Source organism: Zonotrichia albicollis, chromosome 11, assembly GCF_047830755.1.
Source record: "Zonotrichia albicollis isolate bZonAlb1 chromosome 11, bZonAlb1.hap1, whole genome shotgun sequence".
Lineage (NCBI taxonomy): Eukaryota > Metazoa > Chordata > Aves > Passeriformes > Passerellidae > Zonotrichia > Zonotrichia albicollis.
The window spans coordinates 16,864,900-16,886,633 of NC_133829.1; the positions used below are offsets into that span (position 1 = coordinate 16,864,900).

General features: G+C 56.7%; 3 protein-coding genes across 6 annotated transcripts; 2 read left to right on the forward strand and 1 right to left on the reverse strand.

Moving 5' to 3' along the window:
- Positions 1-33: 33 nt before the first annotated feature.
- MPI (mannose phosphate isomerase) lies at positions 34-4,277 on the reverse strand. 2 transcript variants are annotated; one of them, XM_074549561.1, is made up of 8 exons: positions 4,143-4,277; positions 3,040-3,167; positions 2,569-2,769; positions 2,347-2,488; positions 1,528-1,710; positions 1,263-1,436; positions 887-1,095; positions 34-567 (listed from the first exon to the last, which is right to left on the reverse strand). In XM_074549561.1, the coding sequence occupies exons 3-8, from the start codon at positions 2,761-2,763 to the stop codon at positions 349-351; spliced, it is 1,122 nt and encodes a 373-aa protein (XP_074405662.1). In that variant the 5' UTR covers positions 2,764-2,769; positions 3,040-3,167; positions 4,143-4,277; the 3' UTR covers positions 34-348. The 2 variants fall into 2 exon arrangements, with proteins under 2 accessions (XP_074405662.1, XP_074405661.1); XM_074549560.1 differs by lacking the exon at positions 4,143-4,277 and adding an exon at positions 3,481-3,587.
- On the forward strand, positions 3,604-17,572 carry SCAMP2 (secretory carrier membrane protein 2). The gene is made up of 9 exons (XM_074549559.1): positions 3,604-3,764; positions 8,984-9,064; positions 9,972-10,052; positions 10,792-10,909; positions 11,535-11,663; positions 12,078-12,237; positions 12,717-12,818; positions 15,058-15,175; positions 16,172-17,572. Exons 1-9 carry the CDS (start codon positions 3,708-3,710, stop codon positions 16,316-16,318), a joined length of 993 nt encoding a protein of 330 aa, XP_074405660.1. The 5' UTR covers positions 3,604-3,707; the 3' UTR covers positions 16,319-17,572.
- A 126-nt stretch (positions 17,573-17,698) lies between these two features.
- On the forward strand, positions 17,699-21,698 carry ULK3 (unc-51 like kinase 3). 3 transcript variants are annotated; one of them, XM_074549557.1, is made up of 16 exons: positions 17,701-17,920; positions 18,132-18,272; positions 18,450-18,570; positions 18,674-18,778; positions 18,857-19,000; positions 19,091-19,173; positions 19,255-19,410; positions 19,484-19,589; positions 19,704-19,744; positions 19,834-19,936; positions 20,041-20,105; positions 20,223-20,301; positions 20,385-20,425; positions 20,507-20,554; positions 20,629-20,683; positions 20,848-21,698. In XM_074549557.1, exons 1-16 carry the CDS (start codon positions 17,702-17,704, stop codon positions 21,414-21,416), a joined length of 2,076 nt encoding a protein of 691 aa, XP_074405658.1. In that variant the 5' UTR covers position 17,701; the 3' UTR covers positions 21,417-21,698. The 3 variants fall into 3 exon arrangements, with proteins under 3 accessions (XP_074405657.1, XP_074405658.1, XP_074405659.1); XM_074549556.1 differs by having other exon boundaries at positions 17,699-17,920; positions 18,857-19,173; XM_074549558.1 differs by having other exon boundaries at positions 17,702-17,920; positions 18,857-19,173; positions 20,834-20,991.
- The last annotated feature ends 36 nt before the right edge of the window (positions 21,699-21,734 follow it).

Below are 21,734 nucleotides of genomic sequence, written 5' to 3' on the forward strand. Positions count from 1 at the left end.
CTCCATCCTCCTGCTCCCTGCACCACGCTGCCCTTCGCCAGGGACAAAGTCACTTCTTTATTCACAGCAGCAGAGGCTCTCCAGCTCCATCATCCCCCAGGCAGCCCCCTTTTACAGCCAGGGAAGGGGGACACTGGCCAGGCTTGGGAAGAGCCCACCAGCAGCAGCAGAAAGCCTGTGGACTGCACCACCTCCAAGCTGATCCACAGAACCGCTCTTTCTACACCTCAGGGCTGCTTTGGGGGTTTAACAGGTGGAGGGAGACCTTTCAAGCGAGAAGACTTTGCCCACAGCAGTTTCTAGCTACCCAAACATGGAGTGTCGTGGTGGAAGTGTCCCAGGTGCTGCTCAGAGGAGGCAGCAGGCTCGGAAGAGCAGCATCCCCTCGGGTGAGGAGAGGTGCAGGGAGATGCTCTCGTTGGCTGACACGAAGAGCACGGAGCCACGGCGCAGGGACATCTCTGAGGCTGCTGCTGTGGAGGTGCCCACGGCTGTCCCTTGGATCACCAGCAGGATGCTGGCAGAGTCCATGGCAGAGATGAGGTACAGCTTGATGGAGGCAGGGATCTGCCAAGGGAAATGTCACTGTGCTGGGGTGTCCCTCAGCTCTGATCCTCTCTGCAGAGCTGGAAGGGGGTTGTCCCCACTCCCACCCCTTTGCTGGGCCTGCAGCAGCCCAAGCCCAGGGACCTCTTCCTGGTTCTCCCTCTGCCCAGAGCTGCTGGAGAAGGTGAACAAGCTCCAGGGAGGGACAAAGAGACCAGCATCCCATTACGCCCAAAATCACTCCCACCCTGCCAAGACACTGATAACAAAGGTGAGCGAGCCCCAGCCAGTGCTGGTGTGTCCCACCCGGTGTCCCCAGCACGGAGCTGTCACCTCTCACCTCTATCCTCATGATGGTGAAGTCTGGCACGGGTGGGTCGTAGAGGTAGACATGGGGATCGAGCTGGCTCTGTGCTGCCGGGAGGATCTTGGAGCTGCTGGGTGCTGGTGTGTAGTTGAGCATCTCACACAAGGTGAGCACATCGATGAACTTGGGCGTGAGCCCGGCGCGCACCGTGTTGTCCGAGCACGCCATCACCTCCACGCAGTCTGGGGATGGGGCAGCGCTGTCAGCCCAGCCCAGCCCTCAGCCCAGCCCAACCCAGCCCAGCCCTCAGCCAAGCCCAGCCCAGCCCTCAGCCCAGCCCAGCCCCTCCTCCCGTCCCCACGGCCAGGCCTTGCAGGATGCCGGGCTAGGAGAGCCCCCCGATGCTCACCTCCGTGCAGGTAGGCGTGGGGCTCGTTGGCTCCCAGGAACATGGCCTCCCCTGGCTCCAGCCTCACCAGGTTCAGGAAATAAATGGTGAAGCAGCCAATGTCCCCCGGGTACTGGGAGTGCAGCCGCAGCAGCAGCTCCCCGTTGCTGCCCGATGTGTCCTTTCCTTCTGCCACTGCACAGGACAGACCAGGCCCAGTGTGGGGAGAGCCTCTCCCCAAACACAGCCCCCCGAAGTGGTTTGGGGTGTCCCAGCCAGCACCCACCTTCCTGGGAGATCCTCTTCACCAGCATGTTCAGCTGATCCACGAAGAACTTCTTCTCGCTCTTCATGAGGCGGGTGAAGCACACGCGCAGCGCGGCCGAGACCCCGCGCGGGTCATCGCTGCCGCTGCGCTCCAGCTGCTCCGCGGCCACCTCCCCGATCAGGGCCCGCAGCTCGGGGACATCTGCGGGGCCAGCGCCGCTCAGAGCCGGCCACAGGCCAGGGGACAGCAGCACCCCCATCCCAGGAGGGCTGTCCCCACAGCAAATCCCATCCCTGGGAGCGCTGCCTGCACCATGAACCCAATCCCAAGGGAGCAGGGCCGCCATCCACACCCCCAACCCCATCCCAAGGGAGCACAGCCCCCATCCACACCCCAAATCCTGACCCAAGGGAGCAGGGCCACCATCCCCATGCCAAATCCTATCCCAAGGGAGTACAACCCCCATCCACACCCCAAACTCTAACCCACGGGATCACAGCCACCATCCCCACCTCAAACCCCATCCCAAGGGAGCATGGCTACCATCCCCATCCCAAAGCCCATCCCAAGGGAGCATGGCCATCATCCACATCCCAAAGCCCATCCCAAGGGAGCATGGCTACCATCCCCATCCCAAGGGAGCATGGCTACCATCCCCATCCCAAAGCCCATCCCAAGGGAGCAGGGCCACCAAACCCATCCCAGACCCCATGTGAAGGGAGCAGTGCCACCATCCCCATGCCACAGCCCATCCCAAAGGGAGCATGGCCACCATCCCCACCCCATGGCCACCATCCCCACCCCAGAGTCTGACCATGCCCCCTCCTCCAGCCTTACTCTGGAGGAAGGAGACAATCTCCTCCACGGGCCGGAAGCCACACATGCCCTCGAAGGGGGTGAGGGCGATGGCCATTTCGGGCTTGTGGTTGGCATCGGGATAGTGCTCAGGGAACTGGGCATGGAGCTTTGCTGCCAGCTCCTGCAGAGAGGGGACAGGAGCTGCCTGAGTCCCCAGGACACGGGGATCCACCTGGGCTGCCCACACCGCGTTCTCCCTACCTTGTTGGGGTGTGCCTGGACAGACAGGGCGGTGTTGACCGACAGCACCTTGAACAGGAAGGGCAGGTGGCCCTGGAAGGCGTCCTTCACCTTGGCCCCCAGGCAGGCGGGGTTGTCGGCGATCCACTGGCCCAGGGTCTTTTGGGGGATGCGGTTATCCCGGATGAGGGCATCGCCCCGGGGGTGTGTGCCCATCCACAGCTGCCAGACACCAACACACACAGCTGGCACCCCGAGCCGGGCAGGCAGCACGGATGACTTGGGCTTTTCCAGGGAGGTGATCCCTGGCTGCTCCCTCGGGGGCTGAGTCATGCCGGGCTTCCCTCCAAGCCAGGGGGACACGGGACAGCCGAGGGGCAGCACCGTGTCCCGCTAGGACACAGGATGGAGAGAGCCACCACGGCCGCGGGGTGGGATGGACACGCGGATGGGACTGACACACGGACAGAATGGACACAGAGACACACTCACCTCAGCGTAGGGCAGGTCAGGCTGGATCTGGACCAGGGGGTCACCGCTGGCCACCAGCTTGGCCACCTCGCTCTCCAGGCCCACCTTCCCCCAGGAATAGTTCTGCACCGCGCAGGACAGGGGGAACACTGCGGGAGGGAAGGCAGGTGTTAGCGGGGCACCGAAAGAAGCCCCGGAAATCCTCCCGGACACGCACGGAGCCCGCGGGGCAGGGTGACAGGATGGCAGGGAGGGAGAGCACCACGGCCTTGGCAGGGGACACTCTGTGGGGACGATCTGCAACCATCACACGGCCATCTGGGGGTGCCCGGGCTGGGGGCGCGACTCACGGGCCCTGCTCCCCATGGCCCTGGGGGGTCCCGGAGGGGGTGCTGGTGTCGCATCGCGGAGCCCATCCCCGGGCGGGCGGGCGGTGGTGCCCGGTGCCCGTGCCCCGCTCACCGCGGATCTCCGCCATGGCTCTGCCGGGCAGGACCTGCCCCCCCTCCCTCACCGCCCCCCCGCCGCCACCGCCGCCGCGCCCGACGTCACGCGGCCACGCCCACCGGGTTAACCCCGCGCGAGCTGTGCGCGCCGCCGTGACGTCACGCGGCTCCCGGTCACGCGGGTGCCCCGGAAGCGCCAGGAGCGGCGGCGGGCGGGAGCGGAGCAGGAGCTGGACCGCGCCCATGTCGGGCTTCGACACCAACCCGTTCGCCGACCCGGTGGACATCAACCCCTTCCAGGTGGGCGCGGGTTACGGGTGCCTCTCCCGGCGCGGCGCGGCCCGGCCGGGGCCCCGTGTCCCGCACGCCGGGACGTGGCACTGAGTGAAGCGCCGCCGGCCAATGGCGGAGCCGCTCCTCCGCGCCTCGACCAATCAGAGAGAGGGGGCGGGACCAGGGGGGGCGTGAGGCGGCCGCGACCCCCGACCCTGAGGGCGGCCTGGAGCCGAGCCCGGGTCCCGCTCCCGGTCCCTGCGTCCCCGTGTGTCACGGTCCCATCTCTTCCTCTCTCTGCAGCCCTTTCCCTTGCGCCGCCACGGCCGGGGGTCCGGAACCCCTTCCGCAGCGCTGTGACCCCCAGGTCCCTCCCGCTGTGTACCCGCACCCGGCTGCTCTCACCTCGAGGAGGGCTCTCCCACCCAGCTGGGAATGCCTGGTCCGAGGGTTGATTCAAAATAATCCATCGCCGGAGCTCTCTCGGCCGTGCTGCGCGGCGGGCTGGTTGTCCTCTGAGTCTCTCTGGGTTTGTTTTTAAGGCGGTTCGGCTTTAAAGTGAGTTCCCGTGGCAACGCTGTGGATTTCGTGGCTCAAAGCAGAGGATTTCTGTTAAGGTCACCGAGGACTCGGTGTGTGCTCGCTGGGTTTCTCTTCTGTGGGATTAACCTCTGGAAATTGGGGTCACTGATGCAGGGAGCTGGCCTGGCACGGCCTCTGTGTGACAGTCAGGCTCTGGAGCCCAGCCTCACCTCCGCTGCTTGTCTGGGATGTGAGCACAGGAAAGAGGTGTTTTCCTGACCTTGGATCTCAGGGCTGAGCCAAACACAAGTTGTTTGTTGATAGAGCTGAGTCTTTTGAGGAATCAGAGTGAAAAAAATTCTTTCTCTTCTTCCTCACTTTCATTTTGACACGGTCCCGTGACTCTCAGGAATGGGAAGAGTTGGGATGATCTTGTTTCTCTGGTGTTCACTTTGGGGGATGGAATATATTGCTGTTCATGGATGTGGGATTTGTTGCTTTGGCTTTGAGGAAGTAAATATTCCTAGAATCACAGAATGGTTTGGGTTAGAAGGGAAATTAAAGCTCATCCAGCCCCACCCTCTGCCATGGGCAGGGACATTTCCACTGTCCCAGGCTGCTCCAAGCCCTGTCCAACCTGACCTGGAACATTTCCAGGGATAGCCAAAGCTTCTCTGGCCACCTTGTACCAGGGCCTCCCCACCTTCACAGGGAAGAATTTCCTAATATCCAATCTAATCTCTGTCAGTTGGAAGCCATTCTCTGTTCTCCTGTCACTTTGGGCTCTTGTAAAAACTCTGTCTCCATCTTTCTTGTCATCTCCCTTCAGCTGCTTTGTGCACATTAAAGCTGTGCTGGTATCTGGCAGAACAGGGCTGTGCTCACTCTTTATTCACTGATCAAACAAGAATAGGTTGAAGGTGATTTCCAGGCAGTAACTCCCACGTCAGGCTCGCTTAACAAGGATTGACACATGTCCCACTGTGGATTCCTCTGTGAGAGCTTTTTGCAGCTCCTCTGATCCTTGTGGAAGCTTCTGTACCCTCCTCTTGGGACTGCAAGTTTTTGTCTTACCTTTTTTTTTTTTTATTTTTCCAAGAAAAATTCCCCAGTCTCCAGCTGCTGGTTGAGAGGAGTTTTTGACTGCTGCTTCCTGGAGCCTCGTTGGTCAGGTTTGAAATGGAATCCCAGCCTGTGGGACAGCCTGTTCCCTGCCAGGGGCTGGCTCTGTGCTGGGGTGACAGTGTCCCACTGACAGTGTCCCAGCCCGTGGATCTCTCCTGCCACAGCACCAGGATTGTCCCTCCTTGCTGCAGCTCCCAGTTCAGTGCTTCATCCTCCTCAAATCCTGAGGTTTCTGCCTTTTCAGGAGGCTTTGTTATGATGTTCTTCAAGCTTTGTGTAAAATAAGCTGCTTTGGTCCTGTTAAAAATATCTCTGGCTGCTCTGTTACTTATTGTGACCAGTTAATGAGAGATGATTAACTTCCTTCCTTTATCTAGTAACCTGCTGCAAGTGCCAGCTCCAAAACTTCGATTCCAGCTTCAGAGCTGGAAAGTTCCATCCTTTCCAGAGGTATCAAAACCGAAATCCTCAAGATTTCTCTCAGTGCATCTCCCAGGCAGTGGCAGCACCCTCAGTCTGCAGGACTGGTTATATTTGGGGCAATACTGTGATATTTTGACAACTGTGTTAAGTTCCAGGTGATTCTAGGTTGAGCTCTTTTTCCTTGATCTCATCTAGAGAGGCCTCTCATTTTGTTTCTTTAATCAGTGGGAAGAGAAAGAAAAGAAAAAAAACAGAATTCCTTGCACAAACCTGTTGTACCCAAACCTTTCAGCAGCACAACTGCGACTTTGTATTTGCGTTAAAGCTGCATTTGAAAATTGTTGTAACATTGCTGGCAGTGCAGTTTGGTCCAGATGTGGAATTATTCTGTGCTGGGGGCACCTGAAGCCATGAAAAACAGCATCACACATCCCTGGCACTTGAGGAAGTGATGGTTGGAAGGGCAGCACATGGGATCTGCCCATGGCACCCTGCAGGCTGAGCCAATTGTTGATTTGTGAGCACAAGCTTTGTGCCTGGACACCCTTATTGTGGCTCCAAGAGGTTCTGAATGAAATCCCTGTCCCCTGATCCTTTCCAAGGCTTGTTCTGAGAGGCTCAGCTGCCTTTTGCTGCTAGCTGGCAGAAAACAGCTGTAAAACACGAAGTTTGTGGGCAGCTCCTGGCTGATCCCTGCATTCCTGGTGCTCTCTCATCCCTCACTGCCTGCTCCAGGCTCACAGGAGCTGCTGCCTGTGCTTCACCCTCTGCTTTCCTTCCTGCCCTCCCCAGGCACGTGTCCAAACACTTCAGCTTTGTTGCAGATTCTCTGCTCTTTGGGTTCCTATTTTAGACACGCTTGCACAATAGCAGGCAAGTTCAGCCCAGCTGCTGGGCCTTGGCCTCACAGCCTAATTAAGTGATTTTTTTTTTTAAAGCTGTGCAGTAAGATGAGAGTTTGTCTGCCTTGGGAATCAAACTGTGGTGGTGCTCTCCCTGCCCTTGGAGAGCCTCCAGCTTTTTTTTGGGTGCAGATGAGCCAAGGGAAGTAAAATTTGTGTTTTACAGTGGTACCATAGCATTTTTCCTTGTTGCCAGCCTGCCCAGCCAGGCTCTCTGGAGGGTTATGCAGCTCTCACATTCCACTTCCCACACCTTGAAGGGAGTTTCTCTTCCTTGTGCAGTTGTTTTCTGCTGGACTTTAGTCTGGATTAAAGGGTTTGTGCTGATGGGCAGCGCTGCCGTGCATGAGGGGAAGTATAAACTTGTGCTGACAGCCCTTATCTCTGCACAGCTGAAGCTTCCAGAGGAGTCAGGAGTGGAATAAAAGCACTTTTTATCTCCAGCCTGGCAGCCCTGCTGCTTCTTCCCACTTGTTGCAGCCTTTCCTCGCTGGGGAGCTGAACTTCCCCGAGCAGCAGCATTGGGGAATGAGAGGTGATTCACAAACGAGTGTGACCTGTTGGTGCTGGGAGTGCCTGCCCTGCAGGAGCTCTGCTGTTACTCATTAACTGCTCCCTGTGCTCCTGCCCAGCACCAGGCTGCGCTAGAACCCCGTGTGAAAAACGCCAATCGCTTCTTTTTAAAGTGTTAAAAGTTTCGTAGTCATAAAATGGTTATAAAAATAGCGATATAATAAGAGTAATAATAATTTAGACAATTTGAATTAGGACGATATGAGACAGTAGAAACAAAGAGTTGTGGACAATCATTTTTCTGGGCAGCATAAGCCTGAAAAAGGACACACATTAACAGGATTAACCCTTAAAAACAACAGCCTGTTGCATATTCATGCACCTCATACACGATGCATAAATTCCATTCAAACACAGGATTCTGTCTGGTCAGTGTCAGCTTCTTCCTCTGAATCCCGACAGCATCTCAGGGCTGGGCAAGGCAGGAAGAAGTTTATTTCTTCTGATAAGAGGGCAATAAATTCTCTTTCTCTGAAAGATTTAGGTGTCCTGTGGCTGCTATCTCACTGTGAGTCCTTTCTTTAGAAAAATTATCCTGCATAGCATAGTTTCTATTTTAACGTCTACTTAAGAAAATTAATGCAGCATAACTTTCTAACATAACACATACAATATTCATTTTAATATTTGCAAAAAACCAATCATAAAATATGCATTTTTCACACCTGGGAATGGCTCCAGAGGGATTTTCCTCCGTGTCCCGGCTCCATCAGCCCCACACACCCCGAGGCAGCCTCGGTTCCTTCTCCCTCCATGGAGCACCAAATTAGAAGGGCTGGTCTGGACACACGAGGTGCTGAGGGAGGGAGCAGAAGCCACTTTTTAATTTTCTGAGCCACTCCCAGCTCTGGGGTTGCCAGGCCAGGAGGATTTCCGAGTTCCAAAAGGGCGTCGTTGCTGGGATAAGGGGGAGAGGAGCGCTCCAGAGGGCAGCACCCGGCTGCCCAAGAGGAACCTCTGCGTGCAGAGGAGTGGGTGGAAAAGAGGAGATAAAAAACAGCTGCGTAAAAACCCTGCAGGTGAGGGGAGGGAGGTGTGTGAGGTGCACAGAGCCTGTTTTTAAACATCAGAGGATGTTTAAAAGACGAGTGGGAGGTGCTGTGAGTGGAAGTGAGAGCTGTTATGCCAGCAGCATTAAAACCTCCTAAAATAATTGGTGTCACACCTCCAGCTCAATTTTTCCTGAGTGTTTCACTTATTCAGAGCAATCAGTGGCATTTTAGCTTGCCAGCATCTCTCAGCCAGGATCAGCTATGTCTAAAATCTCATTTTGTGTGGCTTCATGCTTGCTTTGTGAGTCGCAGCAGCATCCTGACCATGGGTGGATGAATCCAAATCCCTGGAAATTAGGAATATCTCATTGTAGGTTAGCAGAAGTAACCTGCACAAAGTATTCCTGTGTTGTGGTTGTTCAGACATCCCTCTTGGCTGAACAGGAGATTATTTCTGCTGACAAGTCTTGCCTTGCTGGTAGTCATCTCCTTGGATATTTAAATTCCACGCCAGCCAGGGCCATCTCCCTGTGGCATGGATGTGTTTCACCCCCTCAAATTCCCAGCTAACAAGCAGATGGAAAGCAGGCAGCATGGATGAGATGGACTTGATGTTCTTGAAGGCCTTTTCCAAACGGAACAATTCAGTGCTGTCAGTGGTGATTGCCCATATCCAGTGCTGATTTCTCCTCGTGCTCTCTCCCTGCAGGACCCCTCGGTGACACAGCTCACAAACACCAGCCAAAGTGGCTTGGATGAATTCAACCCCTTTTCTGAGAGCTCCCAGCGGGTAAGTGCCACATGTCCTTGTGCTCTGTGTGCCTGGTGGTGCTTTTAGAGGTGTAGAAGGTCCCTTGATAGGTGCAGCTTAAAAAAAGAGGAATTCACAGCTGATTTCTGTAGCCCCGCATTTCTCTTCACAGAGAAAAGCAAGGCACAATTCTTCCCAAGAATGTTTCTGGGGTTCACATTCTCTGAACCTCAGAGAAAGAAAACACAATTCTTATCATTTGCTCTGCCTGTGTTTGTGCAAAAGTAGATTAGAACATAGAAAATTTTTACCCACAGTGAAGGTGTTTTGTTTCCTTGGCCTGTCAGGCCAAGAGTGTGTGTGTGTGTCAGGACTGTTGAGTGACAGACACAAGATTCAGGGCAAGGTAAGCAGTGTGTGCAGAGTGAGTGCTGGGCAGATTCAGTTTTAGATGTATACAATAATATAGTATAAAAAAGCAATTAATTAACCTTCTAATATCAGTGGAGTCAGATGCATCATTCCCCCCCCTCACTGAGGCCATCACAACTCTGGATTTCCCTGTGGATGTGGCTCATGGTGTGCAGGAGTGGGAAATTTCTCCTGCACTGGAGCAGTAATGAGCTCCCAGCTCACTGGCATGGAACAGCTCCTCTCCAGCTGCCTGCTGGCTCCCAGGGAAGCCCCATGAAGTGTGAAGGGAAGATGGTTTGTGGCAGGGCACTGCAGCCTTTATTTGCTCCCTGGGCTGGGAGCTGAGCTGGCTCTGCCACTGAGGGATGGCTGGGAGAGCCTCACCCTTATTCCCTGGCTGCTGCCATGAGCCAGGTGGGAGAAGGAGGGCAGGAAGTGGAGATTAGTTAGATTTTTTTTTTTTTTTTGCTTTAAACAATTCATCAAGAGCCCTTTGTGTTTCTCCTGCCCTGTTTTTCCTGATCTCTCGCAGACAAATGCGGTGCGGACGACGCCGGCAGCGCAGCCCTCGCAGCCAGCGGTGCTGCAGACATCTGTGGAGCCCACACCACAGGTACAGCCCTTCCCTGCTGCCCTCCCAGCCTCCTCCAGCTCCCAGGGCCTCTGGGAGCACAGCATTCCCTGGGCTGGGCACTGGGAAGCTGCAGGTGGGATTTTCAGCTTGTATTTCCAAGGTAGATCTTTGTAGGGAATACACACGTAGATTCTTCTACTATCTCGTTCCCTGTCCCTCTGGTGGCAGAGCTTGCTTTGCCTTGTGTCCCGTTGGCTCTGGCTTCCCTCTGGAAATCCTGGAATGAATCCTGCTAATGGTTTTAGCTTAGTTCTGGTGTCTGGTCAGACATGCTCAGTGCCAGGAGAATAAATGCAAGTACCCGGCCACCAGCACCACCTCATCCAAAGAACTGGGAGAAGGAATAATTTCTCAGAATATAAAACAGGTAGAAGAGATCCTTAAGACATGTGGTAGGCAGCTGGGAAGGGAATTGTCCTGGTAAGCCCAGGAGCCCTGCTCCCCACTCTGGATTGATGAGCTCAGAGCAGTCAGGTGAAGTGTGAGGTAGAAGAAGCTGTGGATAAGCTCCTCCTGCCAGCCCTAACTTGATTTTGTCCTCCAGTGGCAGAATCAAGATGTCTGAGGCTGAGCTTTCATGTCACCCTGTCCCCAAGGTGTCTGAGGCTGAGCTTCCATGTCACCCTGTGCCCTGTTTCCTTCCCAGCCTGGCACCCAGGTGCCACCACAGGGCAGGGCAGGGCAGGGCTGACCTCTCTGCTGTTTGTGCCCTCCCCAGGCCGTGGCTGCAGCAGCACAGGCAGGGCTGCTCCAGCAGCAGGCAGAGCTAGAGAGGAAGGCAGCAGAGCTGGAGAAGAAGGAAAGGGAGCTGCAGAGCCACGCAGCCAGCATCGACCGTGAGTACTGACTCCTGCCCAGGGCAGCCTGGCTCCCTTGGTTTGCCAGGATTTCAGGATAATTCCCTGTGGCAACCCTTCTGGGACATGCCTGGCATCCCACAGCTTCCAAGATGGGAAGGTGGGATGCTGGAGGGCAGCTCTGGTGGGTCCCTGCCCTCAAGCAGCTGCATTTCACCCCCAAAAGCTCCCAAGCACCGATCTGTGCCCGTGTCAGAGCTGGTGAGTGACTCTGCCACTCTGAGGCTTCTCACTGAGGGCAGCAAAGCTCTTCTCCTCAGCCTCAAAGCTCTTTTAACCACAGGAACCCAATATTTTCCCCCTAATTTTGGTCTGAAGTGGCTGAATCTGGGCTTGCAGGGCTGAGTGATGGTGGCTGTGATGGCCCTTTGGCCAGTGCAGGGAATTCTGCTTTCCTCCAGGAAAAACCCCTGCACACAGCTGCTGTGCCAGCAGTTTATCCCATTCCTGCTGTGCTGCCCAACCCCTGGGCTCTGCCAAGGTTTTAATGCATGAATTAAACAATAGCTGAACAGCAGCTTGGAAATTCTGGGGTGGGATTAGTGTTTGAATGAGAGAAGAGCAAGTGAAGAGCTGCTCCTTCCTCCCTCCCTCCCTCCCACAGCGAGGCAGAACAACTGGCCTCCTCTCCCCAAGAGGTGTCCCATCAAGCCCTGCTTCTACCAGGACTTCTCTGCAGACATCCCAGCTGACTACCAGAGGATATGCAAGATGCTCTATTACTTGTGGATGTGTAAGTAATGGCCTCACCTGCAGTCAGAATTCTTTTGGAGGAGGTTCTGTGTGAAAAGCTGAGCTCTGTCACGCAGTAAATGCTGTTGGTGTTGTCTGCAAGGCTCAAATCAGGTTTCCCTCCTTTCTTGTGAAGAACCTCGAGTTTATGCTTTGGGAATAGCTCATTCATGACAAAATTTTAATTGTTTTATGGAGGCTTGAGCACCTGTTTAAGATTTGGCCGTGAGCAGCAGGATCAGATGAGCTTCTTAGGTCAAGCTCTGTTTCCCTTCCAAGGGAGGCAGGGAAATTAGATGGCCCAAAGTCACCTTAATTTCTGCAGCACTCCCTGTGTTCACTGAGACATTGAGGGTGCTTTGGAGTTTCCAAGAGCTTGCTGATGTTGTTTTTCTCTCTCTCCCACCCCAAACAGTGCATTCCATCACCCTGCTCCTAAACCTGCTGGCCTGCCTGGCGTGGTTCACAGTGGACAACAGCAGAGGAGTGGACTTTGGGCTCTCCATCCTGTGGTTAATTTTATTCACCCCTTGTGCCTTTCTCTGTTGGTACCGACCAATTTACAAGGCTTTCAGGCAAGTGCTGGGTTGGTTTTTTCTGTAACAGGGATGTATCTCTTAGTGGGAGGAGCTTTGGGTTTATCTGTTCCCATCGTGTTTTGCCCTCAGGATTTTTCCAGCTCTTTGCATCATTAGATAAATCCAAACCACTGTGTTGCTAAACATATTAGATCTGTCTGATAGAACTTAATTATGGTGATCCTTTTTCATCCTGAAATCCAAGCCTGGGCAGACAGAGGACAGTTTGAATTCATTTTTTATTCACTTTAATAATTTCTAAGACACTGTTTGGTACACTGATGTGGAGCACACTGTGTTTGTTGAGGGAGCTGCCTTCACCCCATCTTGCTCTGGGCAGATGGACACATTTAGGTGCCCAAATTCCTCCCCTCAGCAGCTCTTCCCTGCAGAAAGGAGTTCACTGAAGCTGTTCCTCTCCTCTCAGAGCAGGAACTCTGTGCAGGGATCACAGGTTTCACTCCTCTCTCCTGCAGGTCTGACAGCTCCTTCAGCTTCTTCGTCTTCTTTTTCATCTTCTTCTGCCAAATAGCAATCTACATCATCCAGGCTGTTGGGATTCCTGGCTGGGGAGACAGGTAAGCTTGGCTTTGCTGCCTGCCGTGTCACACATCCTTTTCTCACCAGGGCTGTGACTGGCAGGAGCTTTGGGGCCTGCTTCTGACAGCTGCCTGTTCTTTCTGCTGTGGTTTTCCTCTCTCAGCTCATGGCAGGTCCCAGCTGCCTCCCTGCTCTGCTCTTCCCATCCTAATCCCAGTGTGTGAAGGGGAGTATGTGAATTACTGGATATTGGGCAGGAATCCTTCCCTCACAGGGTGCCCAGAGCAGCTGTGGCTGCCCCTGCATTCCTGGCAGTGTCCAAGGCTGGGTTGGATGGGACTTGGAGCACCCTGGGATAGTGGGAATTGTCGCTGCCCATGGCAGGGGGGTGGAATGTGAATTTTGAAGCTCCTTCTGACCCAAACTGTTGTGTGATTCTGTGAGAACTCCTTTGTGCCTCTTCTCCCTCACTCAGCACAGATCCTCTGGTGTGAACCAGATCTGCCTTGTTCAAACTGGAGCCTTCCCTGACAGCAGTGTGGGGCTGAGGGGTCTCTGACCTGAAATCTGGGTGCTGCTCAGCCCTGACTCTGTCCCCAAACTCTCCCTGGATCCCTCTGGAGCGTGTGCTTGGTGGGCTGAGATAAGCAGAGAGGCTTTTAGCCTCTCCCTTTCTCAGTGACATTGTCCAGAAGGGCGAGCCTGGGCTTTTGGAGCAGCTCCAGCAGCCTCATGTCAGCAGCTGTGCCCTGCAGGGAGAGCACAGCCTTTCCTCTCACCTTGCTGCCCCTGCTGCAGCTCCTGTTCTGGAGTCAGGGAAGGTCAGCAGTCCATTCTGGAGCTCAGGGAAGGTCAGCAGCCTGTCCTGGAGCTCAGGGAGCTCAGGGAAGGTCAGCAGCTCCTATTCTGGAGCTCAGGGAAGGTCAGCAGTTCCCATTCTGGAGCTCAGGGAATGTTAGCAGCCCATTCTGGAGTCAGGGAGCTCAGGGTGAGGTCAGCAGCCTGTTCTGGAGTCAGGGAGCTCAGGGGGAGGGTAGCAGCTCCCATTCTGGTGTCAGGGAGCTCAGGGAAGGTCAGCAGCCTGTTCTGGAGCTCAGGGTAAAGTTAGCAGCTCCCATTCTGTATTTAGGAAGCTCAGGGAAGGTCAGCAGCCTGTTCTGGAGCTCAGGGAAGGTCAGCAGCCCGTGGTGCCTGTCCCAGGGCAGGCTCCAGGCAGGAGCTGCTGTCTATTTGTGCCCTGTGCCTGCAGAAGGGCCCGTGGGCAGCGCTGTCCCTGCCTCCCCCCTGCCCGAGTCACGGGGGATGTGGAGTGGGTTCAGTCTGCCCTGGAGAGGCTGCCTGCAGCTCTCTGCTCCCTTCCCTGCTGCCAGCCAGCCAGCCAGCGTGGATATTTTTGGCTGCAGTGCACGGTGTGCCTTTCTGCTTCCCTGTGCTGCCAGGAGCAGTGCCACACATGGCATGGCACCCATCCCTCCTCCTGCTGCTGCTGGCACACGGCGTGCTGGTGGAGCACTTGGAAAGGTTCCTTTCTCCAGCTCCCAGGAAGGTGTTCTGAGTGAGGTGTCTTGGTATTTTCAGCCACAGCCAAGTGCTGGTAACTCTGTGAATTCTCTCTGCCCCTTTACCTTCAACACCTCCCAGTGTCTGTGAATTAGAATGGTGGAATCACAGGATGCTTTGGGTTGGAAGGGACCATGGGCAGGGACACCTTCCACTATCCCAGGTAGCTCCAATCCCCATCCAGCTTGGCCTGGGGCACTTCCAGGGATGGAACAGCCACAGCTGCTGTGCCAGCTGAACACACATGGATGCAGCTGAACCCAGCCTGTGCCAGGGTTTCACCACCTTCATCCCTCCATCCTGCCTCTTCCTCCTGCTCCTCACCCTTACATCCCTGTCAGGGTGACACTCAGCTCCAGGCTCCAGACCTGCCAGCTGATCTCTCCCAATTCAGCTCTTCCAGCCTATCTTTACCCCTCTTGGCTGAATTTTGAGAAGGTGCCCATGGAAGTCACTGTTGGCGCCAAGGGTATTGATTTTGCTGCCTGAGGGGAGGGCACAGAGCTGGAATGTGAGTGGCATGAGCACAATCCTCCTCTAAAAATGCTAATGGAAACTCTATCCCCAAAACAAAGGCCTGGACGAGCTCCAGGCTCCCCGTTTCCATTTTGTGCTGCCCTGTAATGTTGCCCTGCAGCAGGGCTGTGCTCCCAGCTGTGCTCCAGCTGTGCTGGGACGCTGCCCATGCCCAGCCCCTGTCTCTCCTGTCCCTGGCAGCGGCTGGATCGCGGCGCTCTCGGAGGTGCACGGCAACGTGGCCGTGGTGGTGATCATGATGGTGGTGGCAGCCTTCTTCACGCTCTGCGCCGTGCTCTCCCTCTTCCTCCTCAAGCAGGTGAGTGCCTCGGGGGCCAGCAGAGCTCAGGCTGCCCCCAGGGCTCCTGGATTTGATGCCTCCCATCACCCAGCTGGGAATGATGGTGGCATGGGGGCACTGGTGGCTCAGGAGGTTTTAATTAAAGTGGTTTTGATTGTGCTTCCTGCAGCGATGCCAGATTTGTTGGACAGTCTTGAAGTGGGAAGTAGCCTCCCCTTGGGAGTCATAGAATCATGAAATGATTTGGGAAGGGATCTTGGAGCTCATCTTACCTCCTGCCAAGGGCAGGGACGCTTTCCACTGTCCCAGGGTGCTCCAAGCCCTGTCCAACCTGGCCTGGAACATTTCCAGGGATCCAGGGGCAGCCACAGCTTCTCTGGGCAACCCACCCTGACAGAGAAGGATTTATTTCCTGATACCCTGCCCTCTGGCAGTTCAAAACCATTTCCCCTTGTCATGCCTGGAGCTGGCAGAGCAGAGGTGGTTGTGGTTCTGTTCAGCACCCAGGGATTTTCAGTCACTGCTCCCACAGCCTTGTGGGGCTTTTCAAAGCCTGCTGGGGTCCCAGTGAGTGCCTTCCCACTGGTTCTAAACCCAACCCTCCTCCCTCCTCCTGCCTGCCCACAGCAGGGCTGGATTTCTGCAGGAACAGCAGAAATGGAGCTTGGGGGAAGCCAAGGACAGGCTGGACTGATCCTCTTTCTGTTGGTACTTCCTTCTTTTCCCCTGCCTTTATCTTGAAGGAAATACCTGATGCTGTTGGCACCTTCAGGTCCTGCCCTGCAGTAAATACTGGGTTAAGCATGAACCATCACAGTGTGGGGAATTTTGGGGTCTGAAACCACTAATTTTGCTGAGAGCTCCACGTTTTCCAGCAAATGAAGCTCTCCTGAAATCTGCCATGGAGCCAGTGGCTGCAGCCCATGCTCTGCAGCTGTCCAGGGACAAGCTGGGTGTGTGCAGCAATCCCACAGGCTGATTTCAATCCCTCTCTCCCTCCCCTCTCATCCCCAGGTGCATTCCCTGTATCGGCGCACAGGAGCCAGCTTCCAGAGGGCCCAGGAGGAGTTTTCCCAAGGCATCCTCACCAACAGGAGCTTCCAGAACGCAGCAGCTGGGGCAGCCTCCTCAGCTGCACAGAGTGCTTTCAGAGGAAACTAACCCTGCCCAGCAAATCCAGCCCTTCTTCCCAGCAAATCCAGCCCTTCTTCCTGGGCTGCCTCCCTCTCGCTTCCTCTGCCCTCATCTCCCCAACCTTCTATTTTTATTTTTGGTTTTTTTTTCTGAAAATGCACTTTTTTTGGGGGTACCATGTGAGCTCTGTGATGCCGACACTCCTGATGAGAAGAGGTGTTTTTTTTTTTGGGCTTCAGCTGAGCTACGGTTTGAATGATGATTCCTTTTCCCTGTCTTGTTTTAGGGTGTGGGGAGATGGGGGAAGACATTCTCTGAGGCAAATATTCCTCTCTCCAGGACCTTCCAGGTGTTTGTCTCTTCCTCCCCCTCACTCTCTCTGTAGCAGGAAGATGAGGGGAAGCAGGTTTTTGATTTTACTCTCTCTTCTCTTGGCCTTTGCTATGAAGAATTTGATTATCTGCTGTTTTGGGGAGGGTTTTGTAACGTGCATGTAGTTGATGTCATTAATTTTAAGAACAGAAGCTGTACTTTTGGTTTATTACACTCACACAATGCTGTATTTTTGACCTCATAACTGCTGGGCTTCCTGAGAGCCAAGAAGGAAAATCTGGGAGCAGGGGGGAGTTTGGGAGGGGATGTATTTCCCCTGATGTCCCCAGGGCACATCCCTTGCTTCCAGGAGGATCCTGCAGGTGCCAGAGAGGGGGAGAAGGGATCAGTGGAGGCTGAATCTTCTCAGTGACTTGATAGCAGGAGAGGGAGGGTAAAAGGGATTTTGGTTTGGCTCCCAGCTCCAGTTTGGGGGCAGCTGAGGATGCCGGGTCACACAGTGCCTGTGACGCCCTTCTCCAGCTAACCCTGAAGGAGTCTTTCTCCAGGGAAGGCTCCTCCCTGCCTTCCTCCCGACCAGTTTAATTTTTTTTTTTAGCTGGGAAGGAACTGTTTCCATGTGTGTTCAGCTGCATCCCAAGATGGGATGTCCCTTGGGACGCAGAGGGGCGGATGGGGGCAGGTTCCCACCTCTCCCTCCCTCAGCCCCGTGGTTTGGGTGTCGCGGGGAGGGAATTTAATGCAGATTTGGCTTTGCGGTGCCTCTTTACCAGGCTGGGGTTGGATCAGACCCCCATCCTGTGCCGGTGAGGGGCGGCAGGGGCGATGGGATGAAGAAATCGGTATTTTTACACCCTTTTCCTTCTGTATTACTGGATTTTTTCCCCCTGCGTCTGATCTTTTAATGTTTAAAAAATTATTAATAAAAATTTGTTCATGTGGTCCAGACACGGTCCCCATGCTGCGGCGGCGGGGGGCGTGACCTGTTGTGATTGACGGGTTGGGGGCGTGGCCAATACGGACAGGGTGGAGCCGGGGCGTGGCTTGCGGTGGAAATGAAAATGTGTGGGCGTGGTCATGACTGTTGGGGGCGTGGTTAGCGTTCGATGTGGGCGTGGCCTGCGCCGTGGCGCGCCGGGAAGGCGGAAGCGGCTCCCGGGCCCCGAGTGCCGGGACCGGGGCACCGGAGGGGCCATGGCCGGGCCCGCCTGGGCCCCGCCGCGCCTCGACGAGTTCATCCTCACCGAGCCCCTCGGCTCCGGCACCTACGCCACCGTCTACAAGGCCTACAGGAAGGTAGGGCCGAGCCTGCCGCGGGGGTCGCCTTTTTGCTCCGGAATCTGCCCCCCCCCTCGCGTGGGAGCCCCATTTTCCAGCCCTCCACATGGGGTACCACCCCCATAGCCCTTGCCTGGCTCCTGCCGCCCCCTTGCAGGGGTTCCTTCCCTCCCCTCTCCACCTGCGGTGGCTGTTTGGGTGGGGGTCCAGCGTTGTCCCCTCCTGACAGAGGGACACGCGTGAGGTGGTGGCCATCAAGTGCGTCAACAAGAGGAGCCTGAACCGGGCATCGGTGGAGAACCTGCTGACAGAGATTGAGATCCTCAAGACCATCCGCCATCCCAACATTGTGGAGCTCAAGGACTTCCAGGTGGGCTGGGGGCTTCCCGGGGGGCTCTGAGCTGGAGCTGCTCTGTCTTGGATCCATCCCCACTTCCCACGGGTGTGTCCGTGGGGCTTGGTGCCAGCAACTGGGCAAACTGGTCCAGGTGAAGCTGTGTGGGTGGGACTGGCTGGGCTGGCACGGCGGGGTCTCATTGCCTCGCAGTGGGACAGTGACCACATCTACCTGATCATGGAGTTCTGTGCCGGGGGGGACCTGTCCCGCTTCATCCGCACGCGCCGGATGCTCCCCGAGAAGGTGGCACGTGTCTTCCTGCAGCAGCTCGGTGAGGACACCCCGCCTGCCTCCCACCCTGCCTCTGCTGGGGACCCTCCCCCAGGGTTTTGGGGTGCAGGGCTGTGCTCTCACGTGCCCATCCACCCGCCCAGCCTGTGCCCTCAAGTTCCTCCACGACCACAATATCTCCCACCTGGACCTGAAGCCACAGAACATCCTGCTGAGCGCCCCGGAGAACCCCCAGCTGAAGCTGGCAGGTCAGGGCATCCCCTGGCAGGGGCTGGCAGGGGGCAAATCCCTTCTCCCTGTGCCCTCATGAGCTCTGTGCCCGGCAGATTTCGGCTTTGCCCAGTACATGTCCCCGTGGGACGAGAAGCACGTGCTGCGGGGCTCCCCGCTCTACATGGCCCCTGAAATGGTGTGTCGGCAGCACTACGACGCCCGCGTGGACCTCTGGTCCGTGGGAGTCATCCTTTATGGTGGGTTTGGCTCTTATTGCCTCGGGGGGGCTCTACTCAGGGCTGGTTCCCCCTCTCCATATCCCCCCACCTCTCCTTTTCCCCCCACAGAAGCACTTTTTGGGAAGCCACCCTTCGCTTCCCGCTCATTCGCCGAGCTGGAAGAGAAAATCCGCAGTGACCGGGCTGTGGAGGTAGCATGGGGTGGGATGGGATGGGATGGAGCTCGGGGGAGTCTCACAGCCCTCAGTGGGCTCAGCCCCTTCCCTCCCCAGCTTCCCAGCCGGCCCCAGCTCTCTCTGGAATGCCGGGATCTCTTGGGGCAGCTGCTGGAGAGGGACCCTCGCAAGCGCATCTCCTTCGAGAGCTTCTTTGCCCACCCCTTCGTGGACATGGAGCACGTGCCCGGCCCCGAGAGCCTGGGCAAGGCGGTGAGCGGGGCTGGGGGCTGCTGCCTGCCAATGGGGGCGTTCCAAGCCCTGAGACCCCCCCTGTGTCCCCCAGACCGACCTGGTGGTGGAGGCGGTGAGGAAGGATCAGGAGGGAGACGCCGCTGCCGCCTTCTCCCTCTACCGCAAAGCCCTGGAGTATTTCGTGCCAGCACTGCACTGTGAGTCTCCCCCGGGGGTTTTTTGGGGTCTGAGTGTATTTCTGGGGGGGCAGACCCCGAGGGATGCCAGTTTTTAGCCCACCCACCCCTGTGTTTGGTTGTTCTCCCCCTTAGATGAGACTGACGTGCGGCGCAAAGAAGCCATCCGGGCCAAGGTGAGCCAAAACCCCTGGGGGGGTGAGGGCAGCACCCCCATCCTCTGCACCCCAAATCGGGGGTCTCTTCACCCCCAAAATGTGCACAGGTGAGGCAGTACATCTCCCGAGCAGAGGAGCTGAAGGTGTTGGTCACCTCCAGCAACAAGAACCTCCTGGAGAAAGGAAACCCGGCCAGAGAGCTCCTTAAAGGTAGTGAGTGATTTTTGCCCTGGTGTCAGGGCTGGCAGAGGGGCTGTGGTGGGGTTTTGGGCTGAAGGGTGAAGGTTTTGGGCAATCCCTGTGTCCCCTTGCAGAGATGGCCAAGGACAAACCTCGGCTGTGCGCGGCGCTGGAAGTGGCCTCAGCTGCCATTACCAAGGTGAGGGGTGGCCCTGGGGGTCCCCTCACCCCTCGAGGGAAGGGGAAGGTGCAGACCTGGTGGGGAGGGGGCTGCTGGACCCCACCAACCCCAGCGAGCCCACGGTGCCTCTTGCAGGAGGAGGAGGGCAGGGATGACAGTGATGCCCTGGAGCTGTACCAGCAGAGCCTGGGGGAGCTGCTGCTGCTCCTGGCCGGTGAGTTGGGGCTGAGGCCGGGCTTTAAGGGCAGGGATGGATCCTGCTGCCATCCCTCATGCCCTGGCACGTTTCCCCTGCAGCGGAGCCGGCGGGGCGGCGGCGGGAGCTGCTCCACACTGAGGTGAGTAGTGCCAGCCCTGGGACACTGCTGTCCCCGCTGGCCTGGCCCTCAGGGACCGTGTCCCCTCTCTCTCCCCACCAGATCCAGACCCTGATGGCCCGAGCCGAGTACCTGAAGGATCAGATCAAGGTAGGATGTCTGGGGGGGCTCTGGAGAGTGCTGGGGGAGGATGGAGGCTGGAAAATGCCCCTGTCCCCTGGCAGATGCGGGAGGCACAATCCATGGGCAAGGAGGCGCTGGCAGAGTCCGTCCGGAGCGGTGAGTGCCCTTTGCCACGGGATTGGGGAATATTCCCCAGCCCGAGGCTGATCCCAACCCCACCCAGCACGGGCCCTGTGCCCCGGGAGCCCTCCCAGGGGTGGCAGCGGTGGGGACAGCCCGGTGAGTGCCCCCTGTGCCCTGGCACAGCCTGTACCTTGCAGTGACCCCCGGAGCTGCCCCACAGGACGCTGCTCGCTGCCCTGCCAGGACACACCAAGGGAAGGCTTTGGTTTCCGTCCCCCACGCCCCCAGGGGTGGCACCTGGGGGGTCACCCTCGGGCTGCCAGCCCCAGGGGGGCCAGCAGGGCCATCTGCCCCTCTCGCAGGCGCTGGCTCATTTCCCTGCCAGCCCTGCCTCGGCCGTCTGCTGCCGCAGCCTCCCCTGGCACAGCGGGCGGGTTATTCCACTCTAATTCCCTCCGCTGGCTCCACGGGAAGGGTATTTTTATCCTGGCACTGGGCTCTGGCAGGACATCCCCCCTGCTTTTTCAGCTGGGTGGTTCTTCCCCCTCCCAAATTCTGGGGGAGCCCACAAATCCGACCGGGAGCTGAGGGTGGGCAGGGATGCTCCGCTGTGCCTTCCTCGCCCAGCATCTACCTCTGCATCCACTGCTGCTCGTCCAGCCTCCATCCAGCAGCCACTGCACTGGCCCAGCCCGGGCATCCCTGCCTGCCTCTCACTGCTGGAGCATTGGGAATGAGGCTTTTCCTTCCTAAACCTGGAGCCTGACAGGTGCTGGCTGCACCATCAGTGTCACGACCGTGAGCAGTGCTCAGCGGGGACCCATTGAGTCAGGCACCTTCAGGGAGGCACCCTCAGCATCCTGCCTGCCCTGCTCCACTCCTCAGGGCCCTGGCACCCCCAGCATCCAAATCATGCTCCCAGGAGTCGTTGTTAACGGGGTGCTGATGTTACCTGGCCTGCAAAACAAGGTACTTGTCTCAAAAATCTACTGTATCTCAAGGGAATGTAATTTATTGTCTTTAATAAATTTTAATTTTGATTTCTCCACCTCGTCTGCGCTCAAGTTTGTGGTTTAAGCCTAAG

What these genes read in the sequence shown, in the direction of transcription:
- MPI (XM_074549560.1), bottom strand. An exon ending in CTGACCTGCCCTACGCTGAG is followed by an intron (nt 2,770 to 3,039) that starts GTGAGTGTGTCT and finishes GGTGTCTGGCAG; the next exon opens with CTGTGGATGGGCACACACCC. An exon ending in TCCAGGCACACCCCAACAAG is followed by an intron (nt 2,489 to 2,568) that starts GTAGGGAGAACG and finishes CCCTCTCTGCAG; the next exon opens with GAGCTGGCAGCAAAGCTCCA.
- SCAMP2 (XM_074549559.1), top strand. Translation starts at nt 3,708, where the DNA reads ATGTCGGGCTTCGACACCAACCCGTTCGCCGACCCGGTGGACATCAAC. An exon ending in TTTCTGAGAGCTCCCAGCGG is followed by an intron (nt 9,065 to 9,971) that starts GTAAGTGCCACA and finishes GATCTCTCGCAG; the next exon opens with ACAAATGCGGTGCGGACGAC. An exon ending in CCACGCAGCCAGCATCGACC is followed by an intron (nt 10,910 to 11,534) that starts GTGAGTACTGAC and finishes TCCCTCCCACAG; the next exon opens with CGAGGCAGAACAACTGGCCT.
- ULK3 (XM_074549556.1), top strand. Translation starts at nt 17,702, where the DNA reads ATGACTGTTGGGGGCGTGGTTAGCGTTCGATGTGGGCGTGGCCTGCGC. An exon ending in GCAGTGACCGGGCTGTGGAG is followed by an intron (nt 19,174 to 19,254) that starts GTAGCATGGGGT and finishes TTCCCTCCCCAG; the next exon opens with CTTCCCAGCCGGCCCCAGCT. An exon ending in GGGAGCTGCTCCACACTGAG is followed by an intron (nt 20,426 to 20,506) that starts GTGAGTAGTGCC and finishes TCTCCCCACCAG; the next exon opens with ATCCAGACCCTGATGGCCCG.